Source organism: Rousettus aegyptiacus, unplaced genomic scaffold (genome assembly GCF_014176215.1).
Source record: "Rousettus aegyptiacus isolate mRouAeg1 unplaced genomic scaffold, mRouAeg1.p scaffold_m13_p_8, whole genome shotgun sequence".
In the NCBI taxonomy this organism is placed as follows: Eukaryota; Metazoa; Chordata; class Mammalia; order Chiroptera; family Pteropodidae; genus Rousettus; species Rousettus aegyptiacus.
The window spans coordinates 81,979,698-82,006,011 of NW_023416311.1; the positions used below are offsets into that span (position 1 = coordinate 81,979,698).

The 26,314-nt window shown below is 34.4% G+C and overlaps 1 protein-coding gene across 4 annotated transcripts in view; it reads left to right on the forward strand.

Annotated features, from left to right (window-relative positions):
• Positions 1-26,314, forward strand: part of PLPP1 (phospholipid phosphatase 1) — a 68,180-nt gene that overhangs the window by 10,060 nt on the left and 31,806 nt on the right. The window contains exon 2 of one of the 4 annotated variants that reach the window (XM_016142333.2): positions 19,516-19,670. The exons of 2 other annotated variants lie outside the window; for them this stretch is intronic. In XM_016142333.2, the coding sequence (XP_015997819.1) occupies positions 19,516-19,670 (155 nt within the window). Of the gene's footprint in view, positions 1-19,515; positions 19,671-26,314 lie in introns of those variants that run through there. One more of the 4 variants, XM_036225438.1, reaches the window with a different exon arrangement.

Sequence of the window (26,314 nt, forward strand, 5' to 3'; positions counted from 1 at the left end):
ATTTTAGATAATATTCTTCATAGAGGCTGTTTGTTAAATACATGACTAAATGTATTTAAAATTAATATTTTCATAATATTTTTCTTTAAAAAACTTTTTAAAGAACATTTTTTCAAATGATATCCCATTTTGATTTGGAAAATATACTTAGCATAGTTGTGCAGTGTAGTAGAAGCAAGTGACATTTATTGTATTTTGCTTTTTTCCAAACAGCATGGATAAAGGAAAGGAATTTTAAATGCGCTCTTTTCTAGTTATTGTCTCTGTCTGACCCAATGGCCCAGTTGGAGAAAAGCGTTCTTAAATTGTGATGTTATCAAAACTTGTTAGGCAGGTTATAGGTAACACTCAACTTTATAGCTAATGTTTGATATCTACGTTAATGTTAACTTTATGTTCCACAATATGAGTGAGAATCTAAGTGGTGCCACTGAATATAATCAAATCTAGTAACAGGTAAGTTACCTTTTCTGAAGATAAGTTTTTGCATAGTGTTCCCCCTTGCTTAGGATTGACACTGTGGATGACTTCTCATGAGTGGCAATATGTTTATTAACATTATTTAAAGGGTTCAAAATGTGATCTAGTAGAAGTTGGCTTGGAAGCCAAATTCTGAACTTGCTTGTGCTACTCTCAGTGATCACATGGTGACATCTTGAATGTAGGGAGTCAAAGAAAGAGAAATATGAAGGATAATTCTGAAAATTCTAGCTTATATAATTGGGTAGATGTTGGTTCCTGCGAGTTACTGAGCTGGGGAGTACTGTGAGAAAACCTGATTTGAAATAGGAAGGGGATTGGAGAGAAGATAGTTTGGTTTTGAGCATGTTATGTTTAAGATGCCTTTGAAATTTCTAAGAGGAAGTATCAAATTTTCCTCTGGTTAAATGGGTCTAGAGCTGAGAGGAGTGATCTGACCTTTGATAGTCATTGGCATATTTGTGGTAACTAAAGTCATGAGAATTGACAAAATCTCAGGAAGAAGTTGTGAAGCGAGAAGGAGAAAAGATTAAGGACTGAACTTTGAGAAATACCAACGTGTTAGCTGGTTGAGGAAAAGGGAGAACACCGAGACTGGGAGGGAACACTTTAAAAACCAGGAGAATGTTTTGGAAAGCCAGCTGAAAACATTGACTGGAGGGGAGAGTAGCAATGTGTACATTCTCCTGAGAGGTCAAGCAAGATAATGTCTGGAAAGTGTTCACTGGGTTTAGTTACACAAGGTCATTGATAACTTTATGTAAGTAAAGCCATTCTCAGATTACAGTGGGCTGAGAAGTGGGTTGTTGGTGCAGAAATGGAAACTGTGGGTGTTGGTAATCACTTATAAAAGTTGGGCTGAGAAAGGAGAATGTAGAAGCTTAAGAGGTAATATTGGCTGAATGAATAAATGCGCCTCATAGGCCTTCTTGAGAAAATTCCAAGCATAGGCCAGCAGGGTCATTTCTGAGAATAGGAGGAAGATCACTTAGGGGTATCAGCTTAAACACTGATATTCTGAGATAAGATATGTCATGGTTTCCTGTGGTGTGCTGGATGGGGGAAGAATATCTTGAAAGATAGAGGAATACCAGTTTTAGATCAATGGTAAAGGAATAGTTGAATTCCTCCTACAGAATCCTCTTTGCTGAGAACAATGGATTGGTTTATATTGTTGTTTTCCAAAGTAACTGTTACCAAGTATGAGGGAGTCTAGGATTTGAAGCTATAGACAGGATTTCAGAATCCTGCTTTGCTACATGTTCTTGCTTCAGGTCACACAGGTGATTAGTCTTCCTAAGCTTCAGTTTCTTCACTTGTATAAAGTGGAGCGAATACTGTCTACTTCACAGATTTGTTAGGAATAAATGAGAATCTACGTAAATAAAGCACCTGGCACTTCATAGGCACTCAGTGGACATAATGTGTGCCTGTCTTTTTTTCTTGTTTTCCATGGTGGCTGCAGTTTATTGTGTAGTTTCAGCATTGTATATTTGCCTTGCTATTTAGCCGTAAAGGAATAATTTGTGGGAGTCCTTCCTTCTTCAGCTTATCTTCTGTATAAAATAACTTGAGTGATACAAACATACATTTTTGGGAAAATGGATATATGGTTTGCTACTGCAGTAATCATAGCCATTAAAAAAGAAATTTACTGAACTTTTTTGGCCTTATGTGCCTTTTTTAAAAGTGTGTATGTGTTTTAAACAAAGCTTACTAATTTAGATATGCCACTTTGGTGACTTCCTGCCCAAGTAAGTTTTTATGTTTTTCTTCTGAGACACACCTTAGTGTAACTTTATTTTAGTTTCTGGACCCTTGCCATTTGGCATGATTTTAGACTAGACATGATAGATCTACATAAATACTTTTAAGACTTAAAATGAACAATATATTTTTTTATCGGGGGGGGGGTGGCGTGTAAACTGATAAGAGCAGTTGCGAACTCAGGTTTAGGTTTTATTTGGTAGCTTATTTTTATTTGTAGTTTTGATTATTGAATTATTTCCTATGTGTATTTTGAGCACCGAGATAACTAATTTTGTACCAGAATGGTGAAATCAAGTCAGTATGATTTCTTTTTTTTTTTTAAGTTCAGTTGCTAAAGCAATCTCTTTGAAGGTTTTAAAGTGTCCCCAGCCACCATACACAGTTTCTTAAAAGGCATGTATGTATTTACTTTTCTAGAAGGTGACTGCCCTAAAAATTTTATAAGGGCATTAGAGTTTGCCAGCTTTATTCAAGAATCAATATAATGGTAAACACACACTTTTGAATATAGGTCTCACTACTGAGTGGGAGAAGTTATCTCCTGCCCAGCTATTAATAAGAGAGACTTTACTGGTTAAGGGAACTTTATAGATGGCATTACTGAGACTGGAAGTCTAATTGTTGGTTCAGAGAGAGAAGTAACTTAACCAGGTATTCTTACCTAAATATGGGTTAAGTGATACTCATTTAAAACTGTACAGGTCATAATTTCTTTAAAGACTGAATAATCTCTGTAGAAAACTATACTTCAAAGAGGAACCTTTGATCAACTATCCTACATCATCTTCTGAAGTTTGTTAGCTATCAATAAGCCTTTAAAGATAAATTATTAAAATACATGTAGTTAATATTTGATGAAATGTTCCTGTGTATCTGTTTATAGATTTTCTAAGTTAAAAATTACTTTTTTCACTAGAGGAGCTTCTCATTTCTTGTTTCATAATTTGTAATATATTTTACTGTTTTGACTTTGGAAATACATGGTATTTCATTGTATGAATTTAGCATAATGTACTGAACCTCCATTTTTGGACATTTGAGTCTTGGATATGGAATATCATAATTAGTAAGATCTAGATTAGCTTTTTTTCTTTAAAAATAATTATTCTGTGATTTCCAAATTTTCTAAAATTAACATGTAATAAATTAGTAAACTCTAAAAAGCCTAGAGAAAATAAATGTCACTACTAACCTAACCATCACCCAGAGAGGAGCCCTTTTAACATTCTGGTTATATACCCTTCCAATGCTTCTTTTCATGTCTATGAAGTCACACTTGAAAAAAAGGGGGAACAAACCCCATACTTTTAAAAAACCAAATTGAGATATTGCTACATATACGCTTCAATTTTTTCCCTTATTTTTCTCTTTTTGGTCTTCTTTTGTTTTTATTATTTTTTCTTATCTTGCTCTTTTCTTTCTATACTCTTTAAATTTTAACATGGTCTTCTACAAAATTACTTTTAATGCTTATATGACATTCTGTCTTTACTTGGCATAAACCACTTTACTTTCAGGTTATTTTCAGGTTACTTTTAGGTTATTTTCAGTTTTTGTGCTATTATTTTGTATACGACATCCTTGTAGAAACTGGAAAACCTTGGGTTGTCCATCCAGACTATCTCAGTGTGTTCTGGCCTTTCTACCTTTTTCTGTCTACCAACACTTCCTTCTTTAAAAATAAGACCAGATCAGGTGGACAAACTTTTTTAAACAATTTATTGGCTATCAGGCAATGACCATGCTGATCTCTGTGAATTCAGGGATCAAAGAGACACATAGACACATTCTATTTGCTGGAAATAATTTTGTTGGTGATAGAATTATGTATGTAACAGCTTTATGGGAAGTCAGAAAGAACAGTAGTTGTGAAGGCAGTAGGCAGAGGAGAAGGATCAGGGAATAAGCATTTATTAAGCTCTTTTAATGTGCCAGGTACTATGTCACGTGCTTTACTAAGCTCTTAGTTTGCGGCAGTTTTGGGAATTATGTAAAGTAGTATTTATTCACCCATGTACACTCAAGTAGTCACCGACTACAAAGCCCCAGGTCTATCCAGGACCCCACCCTGCCACACCAAAGGAAAGATTCCAAGGAGTAGCTGAATAGAAGCTAGAATGGCAAGGAGGCATTAGTTAGGTGGGGATGGGGGCAGGGTCATTGTGTAGAGCGTGGCAAGAAATTTGAAACAGGTGAGGGGAGTAGAGAACAGTGATATGAGGCTTAAGCCAATATTTTTAAAAAATTGACATATAGTAAAATTCACTCTTTTGGGATACAATTTTATGAATTTAGACAATTTAGAATTTAGAGTCATGTAACCATGACACAATCAAGACACAGAACTGGTCTCTCCCTTCAACCCTCCACACCCTCCCAAATTCTTTCATGCTACTCTTTTGTAGTCCTTCACCTATGGCAACCTCTGATCTGTTCTCCATCTTATCATATAAATGGAATGCCATATATTGTCATATAAATGGAATTATATAGGATGTACCCTTTTGAATCTGGCCTCTCACTTAGCATAATGCATTTCTAATTAAGCAACCATTAATGATGTACTAATTGTTACTGTACAATATTGCTATAATTTTTTTCCTCTGTCAAAATGTGCTTATATCATTTCCAACTCTGGTTTCAGGTAAGCAGAATGTTTTTTGGCTGAGAAATGATTGTGGTTATAGCTTCAAATACCAAAGAAGACCAAAATAGATTCCTGATAAATGCCCAGGAGAAAGTAAAATAGGAATGGAAAAAAAAAAAAAAGCTGTGTCTCCTCACACCCTATTACATCAGCCATCTCCTTATCTTTTGCATATAGAAAACCCACCAGCTTGGAAAGTTTGCTACTGTTTGTGACCTGTGCTAGCTTGAAAAAGAAAGAGAACAGCTGAGGGGGTGGAAAGTATTAATGTTCTTCCTGGCCAGTTGGCACCGTGTGCCTTTCTGGGGAGGGAACAACAGGTGACCAATTTCTTGCTTTTTATTTTTGGAGTATATAAATAGTCTAACTTGTTCTTTTGTGCAGAAATCTGAGTCCATAGTTAGAGAACCTGCCCTTATCGTCATTCTGGATTTTTTAAAAAGCTCTTTAAATATATACACATTATTTTCAGTGTCTTAATAAACCTTAGACTCCAAGGTTGAGGACACTATAAGTAATTATTGACAGAAAGCTACAAAAAGTAAATACCTTCTTTGGTAAATGCCACTTTTATTCAAACGGCCTTTTTTCCCCTTTTGTCCCAACTTAAACACAAAACAAAAACCAAGAGGACTAAGTACTTTTTATAGTAAAACCATGTCAGCCACAGATAGGTGGTGACTATAAGCCAGTGACCAGAATAGGTGTCTCTAGAAGCTGAGGGTACACTGTTCTTTGAACTTTTGCCCCTAAATACTTGGCCTACCATTTCTGTGAATCACACTCAAATACAACAGCCCCCACCTTATTCATGGAGGAATATGTTCCAAGACCCCCAGTAGATGCTTGCAACCGTGGATAGTACTGAACCTTATGTACACTGCATTTTTTCTTATTCTTACACACCTTTCATTTAATTTATAAATTAGGCACAGTAAGAGATTAATGATAGTAACTAATAAGATAATTATAACAATATACCATAATAAGTTATGTGAATGTGGTCTCTCTCAAAATATCTCTTCGTACTGTACTTACCCTTCTTGTAATGATGTAAGGTGATACAATGCCTACAGAATGAGATGAAATGAGGTGGAGTTTTTCCATTTAATATTTTTAGACCGAGGTTGACCACAGGTAACTGAAACTTCTTAAAGTGAAACTGAGATAAGGTGGGAAGGGGAACTGCTGTATATTTCACTCTGTACCACTGACCCCTCCTACCTGGCTCCAGGCTCTTCCTCATCTCCATTCTCCCTTGTCCAAACTCATCTTTCTGAAGTATAGCTTTCACCAACTTCTTTCTTGCTCAAGAACTAGTGTTGATTTTTCATTTCTTTTTGAAACATCCAAGTTATTTACCTAGAATCAAAAATCCTCATACTGTAGTTTTGCTGTCCATCCATATTTCTCTTATTCCTCATTTCTCTTTACCCTACCTTGGTTGGATCATCCTGGTTTTGTTTTTTGTTTTTTGTATTTTTTTTTTTTTGAGCTCAGTTATCAATCTTTAATTTATTTCTAATTCCATTTCCCATTGTAGTTGTTTGGAATGTTTTTTTTTCTACTCTATTAAACCTCCAGTTATCCCTTGTTTTCCTCATTTTTTTTTTTTTTTCTAGCAAATGGGACTATTTCCCACTTCATTTAGACAGATTTAAAGTCAGGTAAGTATATGATTGAATCCTGGGTGTAACACTAATTGTCAAGGCTGATAGCCAATATAGATCTGAGTTTTCCCTTCCCCACCCACAACCTTCCAGTGTCACGGTCCTTCCTACGGACCTCCCCAAGATCCCACAACTAAAGGTTGAAGTAGAGCCCAGCTCTTCCATCAGTAGGTAGCATCTGTTCTGAGTGGCCAGTGCTGGTGCATCATTAGTTGTTAAATATTTTTAATTTCACCCTTATTATATGTGTGGCTTTAATTAAGTTACTTACCCTCTCTGAGTCATCCTCTCATCTTTAAAGTGGAGATAATACCTGTTTTACAAGATGACTCCTTGTTCATTCATCAGATCTTTGTTGAGGGCTTGTCTTATTCTAAGCACTGACTTAGGTGTTTGGGATACATCAGTGAACAAAACAAAAATATTTGTGCCTTCTTGGAGCTTGTGTTCTAGTATTCTGAATAGTAAATAAAAATTAATGCTACCTGGTCAGTGTGGTGCCAGACATACAGAGGTGCTCACCATGTTTTGACCCTCTTTCTTTCCCTTTGCCATACTGTTTCCATCAGGGCCAAAGGGCCAAGGGGAATGTGTGACAGGCGATAGGGTGGAGCTAGTATTAATAACTGGGCATCAGCTCACCAAAGAGGACTCAGGGCCTGATTACAGTGCATGGCAATACAAGTGAAATAGGAAGCTTTTTTTTTTTTTTTTTTTTTTATGGTAAAAATACTAGCTGACCCTTCCCTTGGTGGTATTGTTGCTCACCTCTTGGATCTAGTTCTGTCCATTTATCTTTATCCTCAGGTCTTCCTCCTCCCCATCCCTATTCCATCACCTTAGCTCCCTATCATATCTTTTGCACTATAGACAACAACAGAAATTGTTACCATTCTTCTGCTCTGTTTGTCCTTCAAGGTGTGGACCAAGTTCTCCCTTCCCTTCCTTTTTATCAGAAGACATTTTAAAGTTGTCTCCCCACTCATTTATTCACTCCTTATTTCTTTTCATTCTTTCTCCCCTCACTCTAAGTGCTATGGTCCTTCTATCAGGGTTCATCAGTAATCTCTTTTTTATTTTTCTACTCAGCTTCTTTGTGTCATCTGTTATTGGGCTTATGGCCTCATTGACCTGGGTTCATATTCTAATTCTGCAACCTAAGTGGTTTTGGACATGTTTCTTCATCTTCAAAATGTTAAATTTAAATGTTTACCATTTAAAGTTATTGAAGGATTAGAAATCTACAACACCTAGCACACTGTCAGGATAGATGGTGGAAATTAAGTAAAAAGTACCTACTGTTACCGACATTTTTAAAAAGTGGCCCTTCATTTTTCCTGAGACAATCTATTCTTGCATGTCCTCCATTCTACTTTCTTGATAATTCATTCCTTATTAGTGGGCTTAGACATGAAACATTTGTCAGATAATTAGGAATAATAATCAGGAAGTAGTGTTTAAATTTGATCTGCAAGGAAACAATTTATGTTACCTGGAAAAATTATTAGCATCACTTAAGTTGGTAAAATTTTAATTAACTTTCTTTACTTTTAGACATCTAATGATCCTTTTTGAAGAGGGGAAAGAAAACCATTTCTGTTCAGAAATAACACATAACTCCTGTCAGTTAGCAGGAAGATTTTTAATGTGATTTTGGAAAGAATTTGTAACACCTGTTTCCAAAGATAGCAAGAAAAAATATTACATTTTTCCCCAAAATGTATTTTGTTCAAATTGAATTAGACACCAAATAAAGAGCATTCCTTAAGTTTGGAATGAATAGAACTTTCTAAAAACTGCTCAGGTAACACTAAGCAGTAAAGATCCAAAAAAATTTTATTTACTTTTAACCTTAGACTGCTAAAAGGAGAAAATGAAAGGGTTTGTAGAGAAAATTTCACTAAAGTAACTAGACTTACTTGTTAGACCCAAAAATATGTGTAGAGAAATGCACAAACATGGTTAAGTTTACATATGCTAGGTTTTTTTTTTTTTTTTTTTTTTGAAAGGGAGACTTATTTCCTATATATGAATTTTATCCATTACCTTTTTGGTAAAATATCAGCTCCTAGAAGCAGTTTCTTCACTGTTTATTTTTCTTGTAAGTTTTGCTGAGGTTTTGTATGTCTCTTCCTTAGTTTGTAGCAAAGTGTAGATAGATACTAGGATAGCTCAGTCAGCTCAAGTGCAGTAGATTATGATGTATCCTAGGCCACACATAGCAATTGCACCTTCACCCTCCCCCTCCCACCCTGCGGTCTAACCAAAAGAAGGAAATCAATTGAGTATAGAACAGTTTAAGCTCATAGAATCATGGACTGTAAGGAATCCAAGAGATGATGTCATTCTTCTGTCTCATTTGTAAATAAAGATAGTGATACCCTGGTGGTTAGACTCCTTTCCTAAAAGAGAGGCGGTATGACGTGGTGAAAAAGAAACTTTTTGTTAAAATCTTGGCTTCCTGCTTACCAACTGTGTAATACCGGTTATCTGCCCTAGTATACACCCAAGAGCTGCGTGCTATTGGGTAAGTTACTTAGTGTCTCTGAGTTTTTGATAAAAGTTAGCCCAGATATATAGTTAGTAGCCTTTAAAATTTTTAATAATTTACTGTATTTGCATGTTTGTTGTTGTTGTTATTTTCTTAAGCCTTTAACTAGACCGATCATTTCATTAACTGGTAAAAACTCGTTTGGTTTTTTGTTGATCTGATTTTTCCTCTGTTTTCTATTTCATTAATTTCTGTTCTATATATTCCTTTTACTTTCTTGAGCTTTTAAAATATAGTTAGTGAATGTTTCACTAATTTCTAATGTATAAATTTATGGCTGTATATTTTCATGAGTCTTGTTTCAGCTGTATACTTTGTTTTGCTTTGTATTTTCATTGTTCATTTCAAACTTTTGTATTTACATTTTGACTTTTCTTAGACCAATGACTTAGTGATTTTTAAGTTTTCAAATTTTGGGGGACTTTCTTTCTCCCTCATACACTTGTTAGAATTAAAGATAGTATATAGGCAAATACCTGGCAAGTAGTAGGTATTCAACAAATGCTTTTGTTTAAAGAAATGAACCTAGAACAGGAAATATAAAATTACAATAAGCCTAAGTAATACTAAAATGACTTTAGTTTCATAATATAACCACATAAGAAGATGAAGTATAGGGAGCAAAGAGGGATGATAGGTAAAGGATAAAATCAGGATGGGGAAGGAAGCAGAATTAAGGGAGGATGTAGGAATATCAAGTTGAATTAATTATAGTCTTCTTTGAGGTCATATTCTACTGATCACTTTGGTCTCTGGGCTTTAGGACTTTATTTTGTGTTGTTATATTTCTTATGCCTTTGTGATAGAGGTGACCATAAAGGATCTTTTTGGGTGGTGGGGTTGGGGAGGAGGTGCATGTGCATGTTGTGAAACTGTGTGGCAAAAGTTCTTAATGTTTTTGAAGAGAGGGTCTGTAGTTTCATTAGAACCTTAAAGTGGTACATGAAACCCAAGAAGTTAAGAGCTGCTATTTTAGAGACTTGATGATGTGGAATAACTTGAAAAGCTTTCCAGGAAAGAATTCTGTTTTTTCCTGCTTCAGTAAGAGTAATGACTACTACCCACTTGAGAGAGATTGAGTGTTCCTTATGATTCCTCAGGTTAGAAGCAGATGACCAGGCATTATACTAAGAAAAGAATTTAGCTTTTACTAAAGTGAAACGTAAAATTACATAGTATTTTACTAGCATAAATATTGTGATATGTGGTATGACTTACAAAATCTTAACCCTTTGATTGTTATTATTTTTATACAGCCAAACCAAGTGTTCTTGGCCTCTATTGAGGGTAGGAATAATCCAGGGAGTAAGAGGAAGCAGTTGGTAGCTGTTGTGGAGATGGGGTACTGTATAAAGGCAAGCTTTGGGCAGCCATAGACAAGAAGGCACTCTGCTGGGTTAGAGATGAAGAGGCCTACCCCAGGACAGAAGAGTAGGGAAGATCTGAGGTCAGTGAGGGAGGTAGGAAGAGATCTCAGACATACTTGATCAGCCCCTCTTGTTTCCCCTTATAGGAAACCTAGTTGCCTGGAGAGAGAAACAAGTTCAGATTTTAAAAATTGAGGGGTGCAGTAGGAATAGGTTCTTTAAAGGAAGCAAGCCAAAAGTATGCATGTAGAGGAATGTTATTCTGAGCACTGGCTCACAATGAAACCTATGTTTCCTCAAGTACTTCATAATTATTTCCTCTTTAAGTTTCTGGAATTAAAATTAGTTTTGCTGTATTAAGTATTAATACAATTTAGAAATTTGATGGCTCTCAACTTGTTAGTTTGTTTTTAATTACCTAAATCTACACTATGTAGTATGAGACCCTCTAGCCATATGTAGATGGGATTAATTCAAATTATGTAAAATTTAAAAATCAGTCCTTTATTCTCACTAGCCACATATCAAGTGCTAATTAGCCATGTGTGGCTATTGGCTACTGTATTAGATAGCACATCGTATTGGACATTTTTGTCATCACAGAAAATTTTTGGATAACACTGCCCTAATGAAATTATTTTCTTTACTCTCTGCTCCATCAGACTAATGTTGATTTATATTAATATGTAATCAATTTAAATCAACATTAGTCTGATGGAGCAGAGACTCGCTAGAGTAATATCCTTGTTACATAATTAAAAAGACGGTGCCACTCTTTTAGAATGATCTGCCCGAGTGCCATTATTTTATCAGGATTTTCAAGCAGTGGTGACTTAAAATTTAAATGTATTCATTATGGCTTATATTCAGCTGCCTCTGCTAAACTGATGACCCTCAAGATTATTTTTACTCTCTCTATATTAAGCATGTTCTGAAAGAGCCTGGAACCCTAGAATAATTATTTCACTGTAGGCCTACTTCTCTGAGATCTTAACAATGAGGTATAAAAGCTAAAGGATAATTTCTTTTGTTCTGTTTTTTTGTTTCAAACAGTACAAAAAAATAGGCCTTTTTCTTTGCTTTGGTTTCAGACAATCTCTGTACCACAGGTAGGACTCTTTCAGGTAAGGTGCACATACAGCATGATTTCAGGAAACACAACAAAAAAACTTTTACATTAAGCTAAAGCATTTTTTAAAATTCAAAGCTAATCTTGATTTTTTTGTTTTATTATAAAATATTCAGACATGGAAATATATACAGTAAGAAATGAGTTTTCTACCTGATTTGTATTAATACCATCCCTGGAGACAACTACTTAAAAGTTGGCTATATATTCTTCTAGACTTTCTGATGTATATTTAGACATAAACACAAGTAATTTATATAAGTGAAATTATACTAAATATGTTTTTACAGATTATTTTAATATATTGAACATATTTCTCTGTATATGTTGATTATTTTCATACTAATACTATTGATTAGGTTTTTAAAATTTTCTCCAGATTTCATGGTAGGAAGTATAAAGTATAAATATGTTTTTATATGAAGATGATATAGTTGAAATGTATGTGCAGCTGCCTTAGTATCATGGTGACCTGTATGAGATGCTCAATACATGTTAGTTTCCGTTCTTCTTGGACACATAGGAGAAGGGCCGTGGAAGAGGAGTAACTTTCTTTTGAGTAGTAAAACTCTGAAGACTCACAAGTAAATGTCCACAAACAACCAGGGTATTAATCTTTCTCTTAAGCATGTTTGTGTTTTGTGATTCAGGTTTATAAATTGCTACAGGTCTAGCAGGATTGCTATTTAAGAGTCTTGTGAGCTAGGCTGCCCTGATTATTTTAGGTGCTTTTGGTAAGAGCAAATATTTTTTAATGGTGAATAAGAGACCACATTATGATTTATGTTTTGTGCTGAGAGTGCGTAGTATAATGTGTACCATAAAATTGTACAGTATGTGAGAATGTTGTACATGGGAGTCTCAGAATGGATGCTGAGGTTGGAAATTAATACTTCTGTCATAGAGCAGGATGTGTAAATGTGTGCTTTACAATCTAAGATCTGATTTTTTTTTTAAGTAACAAAATTCACATATTATTTACATTGAAATAAGCTATACAAAATTCATTTTCTTCACCAAAAATAACAGCAATATTTTCTGTATTATTCCCAGATAAACCACAAAACACAATTTTGTAGGTTTTCCAGGTTTTGCATATAAATCAAAACAAGGCACAATAGATATAGTTATGGAAAAAGGAAGAATGAAACAGACAAATTAATTGCCAGTATTTGTGGTCTCTTAATCTTGTTCAGACCATGAAACTGAAGTGTTCAACATATAACTGCTAAAAAGCTTATGAAGATATAGGCTCAACAAAGGAATGCAAATAGCAACAACCAGATATTAAACAACAATAACAGTTTCTTTCATTCAAATGTTAACTGTAATTCGTTCCTTTAAGATCACTAAAAAAAGACAAAATCTACACCGAAATGCTTGTTTGGCAAGCTCACATGTTCCTTTCACAGTCTGGAAATTCCCTTAACTGCCCCTTACAGATTTTTAACAGCATACTTAAAACTCCTGCTATTCAAAGATTAGTTGTGAGCTTTATTATAATATTTCATGAAGTGAATTCTTTCTTCCCATACCTCCTCAAAATGTGTTTCTCCAAAGAACTAATAACTCAATCCCTGACAACTGGATCCATAGCGATGATAAATGTTATATCTAAACTGATTTAACTAAAACAATTCCAAAGTGCCATTAGTAGAGATCTCGTAGAAGTGCAACATGGCACTTTTCAATGCTATCTTCTGGAAGAACAGTAAAGTCTCCAAAGCATGGGAGTTCAAACAGGGGCCATTTAAAAAGACATTATCAGTGGCTAATGTACTCACTGGGAGGCCTATAGGTCAAGATATTCAGTGGCTAACAGAATATAGCTTTCAGATCTGATTGTCTCTAGTGGTTCTAGAGAAGAAACTAGGAAAAGGTGGATCTGGAGCTGATAATTATTTGTAAATTCCAATTTTGAAGTATTACTGCTTTATACTCGTCATCATCTCATTTGGAAATCTGGTCCATCTCCTTTCCTGCAGGGAAGTCATGGACCTCTGTTCTGGGTAGATCAGTGAAGAGGATTGAATTGGGTGGGGCTCCAGCTTCTTTTGCTAGTTGAGAAAAGAGTGAAGGGTGGTGCTGAGAGAAGTGCTTCCATAGCCATTCTGAAGCTTTGCTCGGAGGTAACGCTGGACTATACAGAAATGGCCTTCAAGATTCCAGGAGTTTGTGAATTATAAATTTGTTTTAGCAGTTAACATGGGCATATCAATATGTTTATCTTTACTTGTTAGCACTTTGTGTTCCCAGTGGAAAACAAGCTTGAGAAATAAGGGCTTCCCTGGCATATTCTTGGATTTTAGATTGTTAACCAGTTTTTTGTTTTTGTTTTTTCATCTTTTCTTGATTTATTTGTTTTAACTTGAGCTTTTGGAGATAAAAATCACTTAAAACTTTTCACGTATCTAAGTTTATGGTTCTGCAGTATTATTTTTGTGCCTCAGAGGCTTTTGCTCTCCTGTTTATTCATTTATTCATTCAACAAGTATTTCCTAAAGTGTTTTTATTATAAGCAGGATTGTGGAGGAAATGCTATCAGATATTAATCTGCTGAGGGTGAAGGAAAAATGGAAAACGTATTCTGCAGATATACCAAAGGCTGGGGGGGGTAGTAGTAGTAGTGGGGTGTGTGTGTGTGTGTGTGTGTGTGTGTGTGTATTTAAGAGAGACAGAAATACATCCATATATATATACATATACAGAGATATGGTCCACAGTTATATAGGAACAGTTTAAATTTTTTAGAATCTGTCTCTTCTTCCTATTCCCACTGTTATTTCTTATTTCAGGACTTCAACATCTCTCATATGCACCAGTATTTCCCTCTATTCTAATTTCACACTGCTTTTTCCTTTATATAGCTCTTCTCATAGTTTTTTCCCCAACTAAAGCACAGATCGGATTGTATGTCTCCTGTTACCCACAGAATAAAGTCCAAACTTCTTCATATATACAGTCTTAATATAGATTCTGCAAATAGTCCTTTTAAACTCTCCTAAGTTATCCCTTTTAGTTGCTGTCTGTTCCATGCTGAGACACTGATCGGTCTCACCTTCTGCCTCCAGGCTCTGTATAGGTCCTATTTTCCTATGCAGACCTCTCATCATTATCTAAGTGCCCTCAGTGTCAGGAGGCTGACCTTGCCCTTTGGCTTCTAGACGGGTTTGGACGATGGGAAGCACTGGCAGGAGAAGAGTGGGCTTCTTGTGTTTATTCTCCCAGCTTCCTCCAGCCAAATCATATCATGTTGGCTCTCTCAGAGGTCCAGTCCTATCAGGCGGCTCTCTTTGTACCTTTTAGTCCTAGGGGTGGTAGTGGCTTCAGGAGGTTGCAGTATCTCTTGACTTTGTCTGTACCTTCCATACCTGGTAATAGTCCTTTATTAAGTTCATAATTACACAGTTTGGCAGTTTCCTGCTAAAATCTTGACTGCTCCATTGTTGATATTCCTTAAGCTTCAACCCTGCTTGTTTACAGTTGTGTTATTTTCCTGTGGCACTTATCTCTCTTTCATTAAAATTTTTTCAGTGAGTTCTTTTTCATTTCTTACCTCTTTTAGTCTGTTTTCCTTTTTTCTTACCTGGCTGCCATATAGAAATTGAAATATTTGAATGAATAAGGAGTGGAGATTTTCAAGAGGAGGGACATTTGAATTTTCCTGTGGTATAGAATACTATTTAGATATCTCAAATGAGAAAATGGGGGAAGGTAGTGGGTACTGAAGTCAGTGTAGTCACTTTAGTAATATCTAGATTTGTACTTCTTTCTTTTCAAAAGGTAAACTTAGCACTTGTTTTTCTTTACCTTTGCTGCTACATATTGGAAGTTAACATTGGTTTACTTTACTTTTTCTCTGTCTTTACAATGCATTTAGATTTATACTATTGAAATTTTTTTGTAACAGCATATCTTTGAAGAAGTATGTACTATATATAAAATGGGAGAGATTTTAATTATCACTTAATTGGAGGAGAATATAGGAAACGTGTGTGTGTCTGTGGGTATTCATATGCTCTTCCTCAATATATCTTAGAAGGGATGCACTAAGAACAGACATACAGTAGCTAACAAATGTGTTTAGTAAGATTGAACTATAAAAGTGAATTCTCAAAAACAAAAAAGTCAATTCTCTAAAAGAATTTTAGTTAAGAGAAAAATATTCTAGAATTATGATTAGAGTCAAAAATAGTTTCTATGTCCTGTATATATTAAGGAAAGCATACAGCTATCTTATGAAGGGGTTTATTTGGAGAAGGATCTTCCTATAACAGTAACGTCGACACAGAACTCTTCCATTACTACCCTAAAAAATGCCGTCGAAAATAACTTCTATAGCAGATGGAGAATATTTTGTTGCTTTTTAGAGTAAAGATATCTGTCTCCTCTAGGGGGATGGATGTGCCTCCCCCACCCTCTCTCTCTGTCTTCTTGGGGTCCCATAACAAAATACCATAGACTAGATGGCTTAAACAACAAATTTATTTTCTCACAGTTCTGGAGCTGCAATTCTGAGATCCAGGTGCCAGTATGGTTGGGTTCTGGTGAGAACTGTCTTCCTCACTTGGAGACAGCTGCCTTGCTGTGTCCTCACATGAGTGTGTGCATGTGGAAGAGAGAGGTCTTTCTCTCTTTCTCTTCTTATAAGGCTACCAGGCCTATTGGGTTAGAACACTAGTTTCATGACCTCATTTAACATTAATCACCATCTAAACATCCTATCTTCAAATGCAATAAAATCGAGAATTAGAACTCCAACCTAAAAATGCAGGGGGACCACAATTCAGTCCTTAGGGTTGTGCATGTGCATATATATATATAAATCATGAGCAGTAGAGGAAATCTACTAAGCATGAAAGAAATTCATACTTAGACTATGATAACCCAATATTGAAGCTTATTATTGGCATTTCTTCATAAAGATATTATTGTGTCAGTAGAGATGGTGTAATATACTTTCTCACAGGTTACTGATTATACACCCTCTTCCCTAAGATTTTGTAGTCTACTAAGTTCACTTTCCTGAATGTCTTAGCATTTGGCATCCTACATTTATCTACATATAGATTTAATACTTTCATTGGCTTTTGTATCACAACACTATCCTATTGCTTCTCTATTGCTTACTCTTTTGTTCACAGAATGGCCAGTGTGTGCTGCCAAATGAGACACACACACAGCTCCTGCCCTCTAGAGCATGTAATCATCCTTTCTTCCTCTTTCGCCCATGATCTCTTTTTGAGATTTAGCTATGGGGATTAGTTCTTAGCTGATTGTTTGATCTCTGTTAGTCTTGACTTTAGGCTTTCTCTGAGAACTGTTTGATTCTCTTGGCTTAAGTTACCCGTTCTAATGCCAACAATTTGCATGTATCTCTCTACTTCTGATCTTTATCCTGAATTTTATTCATTTAAGCCATTCAGCAAATTTTTATTCGGAGCCAACTGTGTGCCTGGTGCAGAGGATACAGGAATGATATAGTCTTTACCATCAGGTTGCTGACAGAATGCAAAAGGTAGTTTAAAATATAGTGTGATAGATATGTATACAACATGCCATTGGACAGATAAGTAGGGAGTGCCTTGCTTGGACTTAAAGGGGAAATGAGAGGGCAAGTATCTCCAGTAGAAAGCTGAACATATTTGAAGGCACCTAAGATTTTGAAAACAGTTTGTTCAGGCAACAGCAAATGGTTCCTTGCGTTTGGAGCCTTGGGCTGCATGGGGAAGAGTGAAAAATGAGGCTGAGCATTTAAGAAGGTGCCAGAGCACTCCAAAGGCAATACACTCAATACTAAGCTAATTTTTTCTGTATAAACCAGCTCCCCATCCCAACTTCAGATTTCTGTCAATGGGACTATCATTTTCCCTACTTCCAAAACCCTGATGTGTCGTGTCCAGACCTGTCTCAGCAGTTTGATCAGTCATCAGGTCAAGACATTTCTATATTCAAAACACTCTTTCTCGCATTCCTTTCCGTTTTCACTATCAACGTACCACACAAGTGTTCCCCTTTCTGCTGCTTTTTATAAAAAATTCTAAAACCACTTATTTTATCCAGTTGCTGGCCCCAAACAAAAGGGGGCAGTGATATTTTATTTCCTATAAGTTCTTTCTTAGTATTGTAAATACATAATTCTTTTTAGTGAACTCAAAATTTCCAAGCCTACTTTCTCCCATTAAAAAAACAAAATTGCAGATTTAAGAGTAATCTGCAGCAAAGATTTTGTTCCATTAACTTTTGGTTTTTATTATGAACATACATGTGTTTTGTACCAAACAAGCTTTCCAAAAGGACAGGTGCCCTCGCCCCCCGCCCCCCCGCCACCCCGGCGCAATTATATGTTCCTTGGCACATTTCTAACTTGTTAATTTAGCTGGATCAGTTGCCATTAGGGGAGGCCCTGTATACACTGACTGTAGAAACAGATAACCTGTGTTGGAATCCTGGTTCCACTTACTGGTTTCAGTGAAGATCTGTAATTCTTAAAGCCTCATAATAAGTTTATGTGAAAAATGGGAAAGTGATAGTACCTACTTCACAGGGTTGAGGTAAAGATTGAGTTAATTTCTGTAGCCTGCACTTGGCATGTGTGAGCATGTAGTACCTGTTGGCTATAAAGTATTATGTACCCTGAAAACTCCTTGCTCATTCCCTCTGTGATCTTGTCGATGTGCTCTTGCTGACCTTGCATCCATCTACCACTAAATGCTCTCCTTGAACCCTTTCCCATTGCCTATGATTTACCTGCTGTTTCAAGTTCAACTCAGTTGCCTTTGTCTTTTCTGACTACTCTAGTTCAAGTTGACCTCTGAATTCCTTTTATAGGACCTTTTATGCCATTTTAGAAATTAGTCATGTTTTCTGTCTTCTATGATATTTCTTCTAAAATTTACAGGTAATAAAATTTACTTTTTTTGGATGCACAGTTCTGTTAAGTTTTGACAAAGGCATAGAGTTGTGGAATTAATATCACAATCAAGATATAGAAAATTTTATCACCCCTCCCCCAATTCTGCCTTGGTGTTACTTTTTAAACAGTTTCCTGAGTATACATTCTCTTTCTACACGTACAGTTTAGGCTCTTGAAACTAGTATCTGTTTTACATTAATTTGTTTCTCTTATAAATGGCCTTGCCTAATATTAAGTATATAGTAAATAATGCTTGAACATTTAAATTTTATAGAACAAAGCCTAAAAACACGGGAAATTTGAACAAATTAAGAAACTACTAATTAAAGTTATTTGGGTAAAAAATTGTGAATGAAATTACTCTGTATAAATTCTTAAAGTGATTTTAGAGTCTTGCCAGGCCTAATAAAAACCAGTTTTAATTTGTCTTTGGAATAGAAAGGGCTTGTTTCTTTCTGTTTCTGTTGTCAAATATACTTATGGTTTCTATTGTTTTCTAACCCTATTAATTTAAATTTTAATGTAAAACAAATTTTTTATCTTTCCCTTCAACTATATTTGGCTGTTAAGACATGATTATTAAATGTATTTACTGAGTTTTCCCCTTTTTTCTTAAATATATTTAAGTTATCAAGCAATTCAATTAAAAATGAATTAGTTACAAGATGTAAAACCTTGCTGTTTTCTCAGATTAATTTTTCCGTGGGCCAATTTTGCTCTCTTCCCTCATTTTTATTTAACCGATTGTCTCTAAAATCGGAGGTCAACACAAGTAAGAGAATTTATACTTGATAAAGGTGAGACTGATATAGACATGCTAATGCTGCATGGTTTCCTCAACTTTCATTCTTGGACATTATGGAATATTTGTTTTTCAGAAAGGGTACAGTATGTTTTAACATTTGCACCCCATTCAGTAGACTTTACTTCCTAACGAAGTGAATTGAATTTAACCATGTGTGTCTTTTTTTCCCTTCCCCAACAGCTTCCATGCCTATGGCTGTTCTAAATTTGGGCCAAATATATCCATTTCAGAGAGGCTTTTTCTGTAAAGACAACAGCATCCAGTATCCGTACCATGACAGTACCGTCTCAAGCTCTGTCCTCAGCACAGTGGGGCTTGGTTTACCCATTTCCTCTGTAAGTAAATTAATAAATAGGTAGCAATGGGCATGTGCTGAAGGTTGGATGAAGTGATGGAGTTGGGGCGGGGGTAAATCCAAAGCACTATCCTCACCAGTGTTTATGTGGTGAATGATTGGTTGAGGAATCTACCCACTGTTTTAATCCAGGGACAGCCTCTCCAGTTAAAAGCAGATGCTACCCAAAACAACTTGATGTTATCATGAAGAATTATAGAATGATTATTTTAGAATGGAAGGGTTCATTTAAGTCATTTGGACCAACTCCTTTTAGTATACAAGTGAAGAAACTTATGCTCAGACACTTGCTAAAGCTCAGTAAGCTGTTCTATGGCAGAGTTAAAACTAAGATTATGCTTATTTTATCATATTATTAGACAGAAATTGAGGCCATAATAAAGGATAGATTTTTTTATTAAATTTGAGACCATAACTCCGCAGAAAGGCTATAAATATATATGCAAAAAAAAAAAAAAATCCTCAGAATACATCAGAATTGTATCACTATTTTTTAAGTTGTACTGACCTTTATATAGTTCATCAGTTTGTAGGATAATACTGGGTTTCATTATTTTAGATAACTGTAAAGTTTCCTTCTAGGTTAAGTTTCACTGACTGGTTAAGATTGGCACTTAAGATGTGCTTACTTCCTTTCTCATTGACTCCGATTCCTGAACCTTGCCTTATGTCTCTATGTGACTTGGAAATAGAAGGAGCTGAGTAGAGACTTACCTCCTAGAGTGTCTTGGAAGTCAGCAGGTCATGCCATACTTCTCTGACCACCTATCTCTTATCAGTAGTCTTCCTCAGAGAGTGTACTTAAAAATTTTTGTCTTAAGCAAATCAGCAGACGCATTTCCACAATAGGACGGGCTGACTTTTCTTTCCCTATTTTGCCCCTAAATTGGCTAAGAATAATAACCTAATTCTTTGGTTTTCTAGTTTATATATGAGTTCATTTTGTCTAGCAGTTTTTTCGTTGTTGTTGTTTTTTGGTCATCTTTAGCACAGTATTCTCTGAAGGTGAAGGGGGCTTGAATTTTGTTATGTTCCAAGATATATTAAAATATTTCTATGTACAGTATACACATTCTAATTTGATTATAACTACTTTTATAGGAGTAAAGGAAAGAGAAAAATCTTGAATTTAGTTTAAGGAGATATTTACTTTTTTCCTAAAACTTAAATTCCACCATAACTGGTAAGTTCTGTGTTAGCCAACAGGCTTATGAAATAGTGTGCAGGAAAGCATCTACTACTGCCACTTAGATGATAAAAACAATGTTACTATATTTGTATGAAGTTCAAGGTATTTGTTGTAGCCATTATTTTAAGCAGCTATTGACTGATAAAAGTTTTTTAAAAACTACACTTGTACTTGAGAGTAATTGCTTGAGGATTTGGAGGTTACTTTTTAGTTATTTAACTTGATACATTTAATCTTTTTCTAAAAAAATGTTTAATTATAAAAATAATACATATTTCTTAATGAATTTAAAATAAAAAAAATCACTATTCTACTACCTAAAGATAACTACTGTTAACATTTTGATATTATTTCCTTTAGCTGGACAGTTTTTTAGATCATATGGCAGTGTGCAAATATAATTTTGTGCCTTGTTTTTTACTTATTTTTATAACAAATATTTTTGAGTTATTGTAAATATCAAACAGCTTAAATTAAGAGCAGTAAAGCTAAATTTAAAAAAGTAGTAGAAAAAGACTTGGTGTGAATCCTTGAGTTTTTGGCTATGAATTCCTGTGAGGTTGCTATTATAGAGATGTGATCTGGAAAGATATTTCAATGCAAATTTATTTATATTAAAAGAAGTAGTATTTGGCCACTTTCTGGACCTTAAATGCTATGGTTTGTGGATTAATGAGAAGGGATTTTAGCACATTTCTAGGGTAGATTTGCTTGTTTTAGTAGTTTATATGTAAAACATTTAACGAATAATAGAACATTTTAAATCAGTGACTTAAATTTTACAATATGAAGTCAATAATTAAAAAAAAAATGCATCCAGTAATGTTTCTTCATCCGCTAATGAAAAAGATGTAACAGTCAGAAAACTATAGATTTTCATATTTTTTGGCATAAAGTTTCTTTTTGGTTTTAAGGATTCACTTTTTATTTAACGCTACATTTTTTCCCTTCCCATTTTGGCTTTACATAGGTTTACCGTCTCCTCCATTTCCTTATACATTTACTTTTATAAATTTACATTTCTAGAAAAATGATAAAAGTTTGAATTTGTATGCAGATTTTCAGATTAATGATAGTAACCATAAAGTTAAATCCCAAATCCCTGTGTTAAAATGAGTAAGTATACTTTTTCTAGCATTTAAAATGTATATAGTTTGGGAATAGAAAACTTTCTTTTAGTATTTAATAGGTTATTTATATTGACGAGTATTTGAGTAGTTGCTTTTCTTAGCTCTTGATTGTTCTGTGGTTTAATATTTGAGTAAAAATTTAACCTAAAATAATATAGCCAATGTTTTTTGTGTGTGCGTGACCAATTTATAAAACTCCTAAAGAGACATTGTTTTATTTACAATGATCTAAATTGCTCCTCGACCAGCTAGGAATGTATATGGATATATGTGAAAAGGCTTATTAATCCCTTTACACATAAATACTGTTTTAAATTAGTGAGAAACAGATGAATGCCCCAGAGCAAAGTGGGCAACAAGCATGAACAAAAAGGTGTCAGTGGAAGAAAAAAGTTGTCAAAAAATGTTAAAAAAAGACATTCTTAAGAAATTGAATACGTTCATTTTAAAACAACACTGAGAACATGATAATTTGCCTGTAAGAGCTTTCTCAATTTGTCAGGTGTAGAAAACAAGTACTCTCATACACAAAACTGGCAGGGGCTAAATCGATATTAAAAAGGAGATATTGTTGGACCTAGAAATTATACTTTTAGCAATTTATACTATAGAAATAATAATTTCATAAAAAGAATTAGTTATAAGATTGTTCATTACAGCATTATTTTTAATAGAAAATTGGAAATGAATTCAGCTGTTAGGGGACTGCTTATGAATGACCTCAGTGATGAAATATTTTGATATCCATTTAATAATATTTGATGATGTATATTGATCTGGAAAGATCTTTGTAATATGTTAAATGGGGGAAGGAGGGAGAAGAGTGGTGTTATTATTTTCATTTTATCTCCTGCATTTTCTTCCCCTCTCCCTTTTTTCATAGTGTTTTTCAAATTAGGCTGTTTTAAGTTTTTAAAACATCATAGAAATTATCCCATTTTCATTTTGATAAGTGTGAATTCTGTCTTAACTGTGTACCCATTTCACAGAGTTGTTCCAGAAGCTTAACTGTTCTGTGTGTTCAGTTTTTTCTGTCTCCAAAAATGGGCCAAAATAAAAGATTTCAATGGCAGTATTTTTAAAATGCACAATAAGTCAAAATCAAAACTTCACCGTTTTCTCTAGGGCTCAGCATCCTATGTCTCTTTTAGGAGTGATGGGTTGTCTATGTACTTGAGTGGACCTACAGATAAACATAATAACTTCTTGAAGGCAGAAAGTTTGTCTTACATGTTGCAATCTAATACATTGTAATCTAATTCTGATGCTAACCACCAGAGTTAATGTCAAACGCCACAGGTTTAAGGTCACAGTCTGCAACAAGATTGTCCTCACTTTAGTTGTCAGCTACAAATTTGATGGTCCTCAGGTCACCCACAATTCTGACCTACTGGTATAAATCCAAGGGATTCCCATGACCCTCTTTCCCCACAAGACTGACCTCACTCAGATGCCAGCTGCAAGTTTGGGGGATTCTTGCTAAGACTGGACCATGCAGACAGAGCAAGGAAAGGATGGATACAGAAGGTTAAGTTCAAAGCCTAACTGAGAAGAGGGCTCAGAGGAGCGTAAGTTTCATCAAAGAGAGTGTCTTGGTCACCCACCATTTATTATCATTAATGATGAACTTCATCCTAAGTGTATATTGTACGTTCCTATTAGCTCATGATATTAACCTATGTGAATGTATCTTAATGTGCAAAAACCTTTACCTAAATTGTTTTAAAGAAAGCATTATTTGAAATTCTATTATGTCTTTATTGTTTGAAGTGTTTGCCTGTTAAAATTCCCGTACTTTAGAATGTGCATTGATTGTTCCAGTTTCTGTTTCCCCGTTGACATAGTTGCTGTGCTACCTTTTCAGAGTTTCACCCCAGTATGCACAAAGTAATAAACTTTACTAAGGTAAACTTTACTAAAACGCCTGTCTGTTTTGCTCACCATTTTACCCTTAGCACCAACCACAGTGTTTGGTATGTAATAGGTGTTTAATAAACATAGGTAGAAAATTTAACAAAAAACTACTAAATATGAAATGGAATATGATTGTCACTTATGTTTAATAATAATTACTATCATGAAAATTTGGCTTATTTATATACCATATTTATATACCATTTATAAATTCAGCTTATTTATAAATATACCATGTTTCCAAGCCATCTCTTAATGTTGGATACCTCATTAAAATATCTTTTTAGGAAAATAATCATGAGAGACTATTATATTGAATATATGTCCTGATTGGAGATATCTTAAAATATGGGGGAAATTAGAATTAAAGAAATTTAGTATTAAGGAGATTGGTTTCTTAAGTTGGAAAAAGGTTTTATTTTCTTGTTTACTTATTCCCCTTTGGAGCTACATTTCTTGTGCTCTTGAAAACTTACACAGAAATCAGCACATGGATGTTTCTAACAGCTTTATTTATAATTGCCCAAACTTGGAAACAACTTGAGATGTCCTTTAGTAGGTGAATGGATAAACCGTGGTATATTCATAAAATGGCATATTACTCAGTGCCAAAAAGAATTGAGCTATCCAGCCATAAAAACACATGGAAGAACCTTAAATGCATGTGTATTGTTAAATGAAAGAAGACAGTGTGAAAAGGCTTCATACTGTGTGATTCCAACTATATGACATTCTGGAAAAGGCACAACTGTGGAGACAGTAAAAAGATCAGTGTTTTCTAGGGGTTGCGGGGAGGACAGAGAAGGGATGAGTAGTTGGATTACAGAAGATTTTTAGGGTAGTGAAACTATTCTGTATGATACTGTAATGATGGATACATGATATTACGTATTGTCAAAAATCATAGAATTGTACAACACAAAGAATGAACCCTAATGGACTTTAGTTAATATATCATTATTGGTTCATTAGTTATGTCAAGTATACTACATTAATGAAAGATGTTTATAAGAGGGGAAATTAAAAGTGATAGTTGTAGAGCAACAGTATATCTTACTTTCTGTTCAGTTTTTTTTTTTTTAGAAATGTAAAACTGCTTTAAAAAATAAGATGTATTATTAAAAATTTAAAAAGAAAAAATTGCTCATAAAATCTGGTGAAATATCAATGCTCTTTGGTTAATTAAGTAAGATTGCTCAAATAATTATCCTCATAGTGAATATTTATACATTCATTGCTAGGGATTGGATTACCTGATAAGATATAAAAAGTAAAGTTTCTGGGCTATGATTCATATAACTTATCTATTTGTGAACTCAATTTATAGGAGTATTGTTTTTGACTTGAGATTTGTGGTTTTTACCAAAGGAAAGGAGTGCAGAATTGGTTGACAGTTTAATAAATAGAATAAATTTGATTTAATCTAGTGAAGACTTAAATTTGGGAAACACAATAGTACTTAATGAATTCAGTGCCAGTTTTCAATTTTTTTATAGTGAAAAACGACAAGGAATTGAAATCTTGTGGCCTTTACAGTCGTATAATTAAGAAAATGTATGTGTAGGATATATTTAGTGCATTTTATTTTAAGGGACCATTACTGTTAAAATTTTTATTATGCAAATAACCTTGAATACATCAAAAATTTTGTATTGGCTCTTTGAAAAATAATAGATTGAATTTAGAAGCATCTTTTAATAGCAAAGATTTTATCTAAGTACAAGTTCACAGTCCATTATCCAAAACTCTTGGAGCCAAAAATTTTTAAATTTTTGAAATGTTATATGATTCATATACCTTATGTAATGCCTTCAGCAGAGTCGAGGAGAGTATCTCATAATCCAGATATTAATATTTACACGGTGAAATATGACTTGTCAAAGTGGAGTAAATAACGTCTAGCGTTGTTCATTTGTTCAGGTTAAGTCTTGCCATTAGATAAGTTCAGGTTGGGTTTTGAGGACTTTGGACCTTTGAATGAAAACTAATTTAAAATTATTTAATTATTTAATTTCTTAGTCATGTTCTGTGGTTATTTGAAAATCCAAAATTTAGTTTTTATTGAACAAAACCTATGGTTAGAAGTGTGTAAGCTTAGAACTGCTTATGTGAAACACTTATTTGTGATTGGAGTGCAGGGTTGGTGATGTAAGCCATAAAAAATAAACAATGCATAAAGTAATTTTTGAATACTGTCTTATTCAGTAATTGTGAAGTGTGAGCAAAAATAGTGTCCTGGAAAGAAGCCACTCATGAAACATTTTGGTGTTTCCTTGTAGCTACAAACAACTTATGTTGCATAGCTGGCTTGCTGGAAAATCACTTTATATTCTATTGTAGCCAAAATTTCCTTTGGGCTCCATCTTTAAATAAAAATTTTAAAAAGTTATC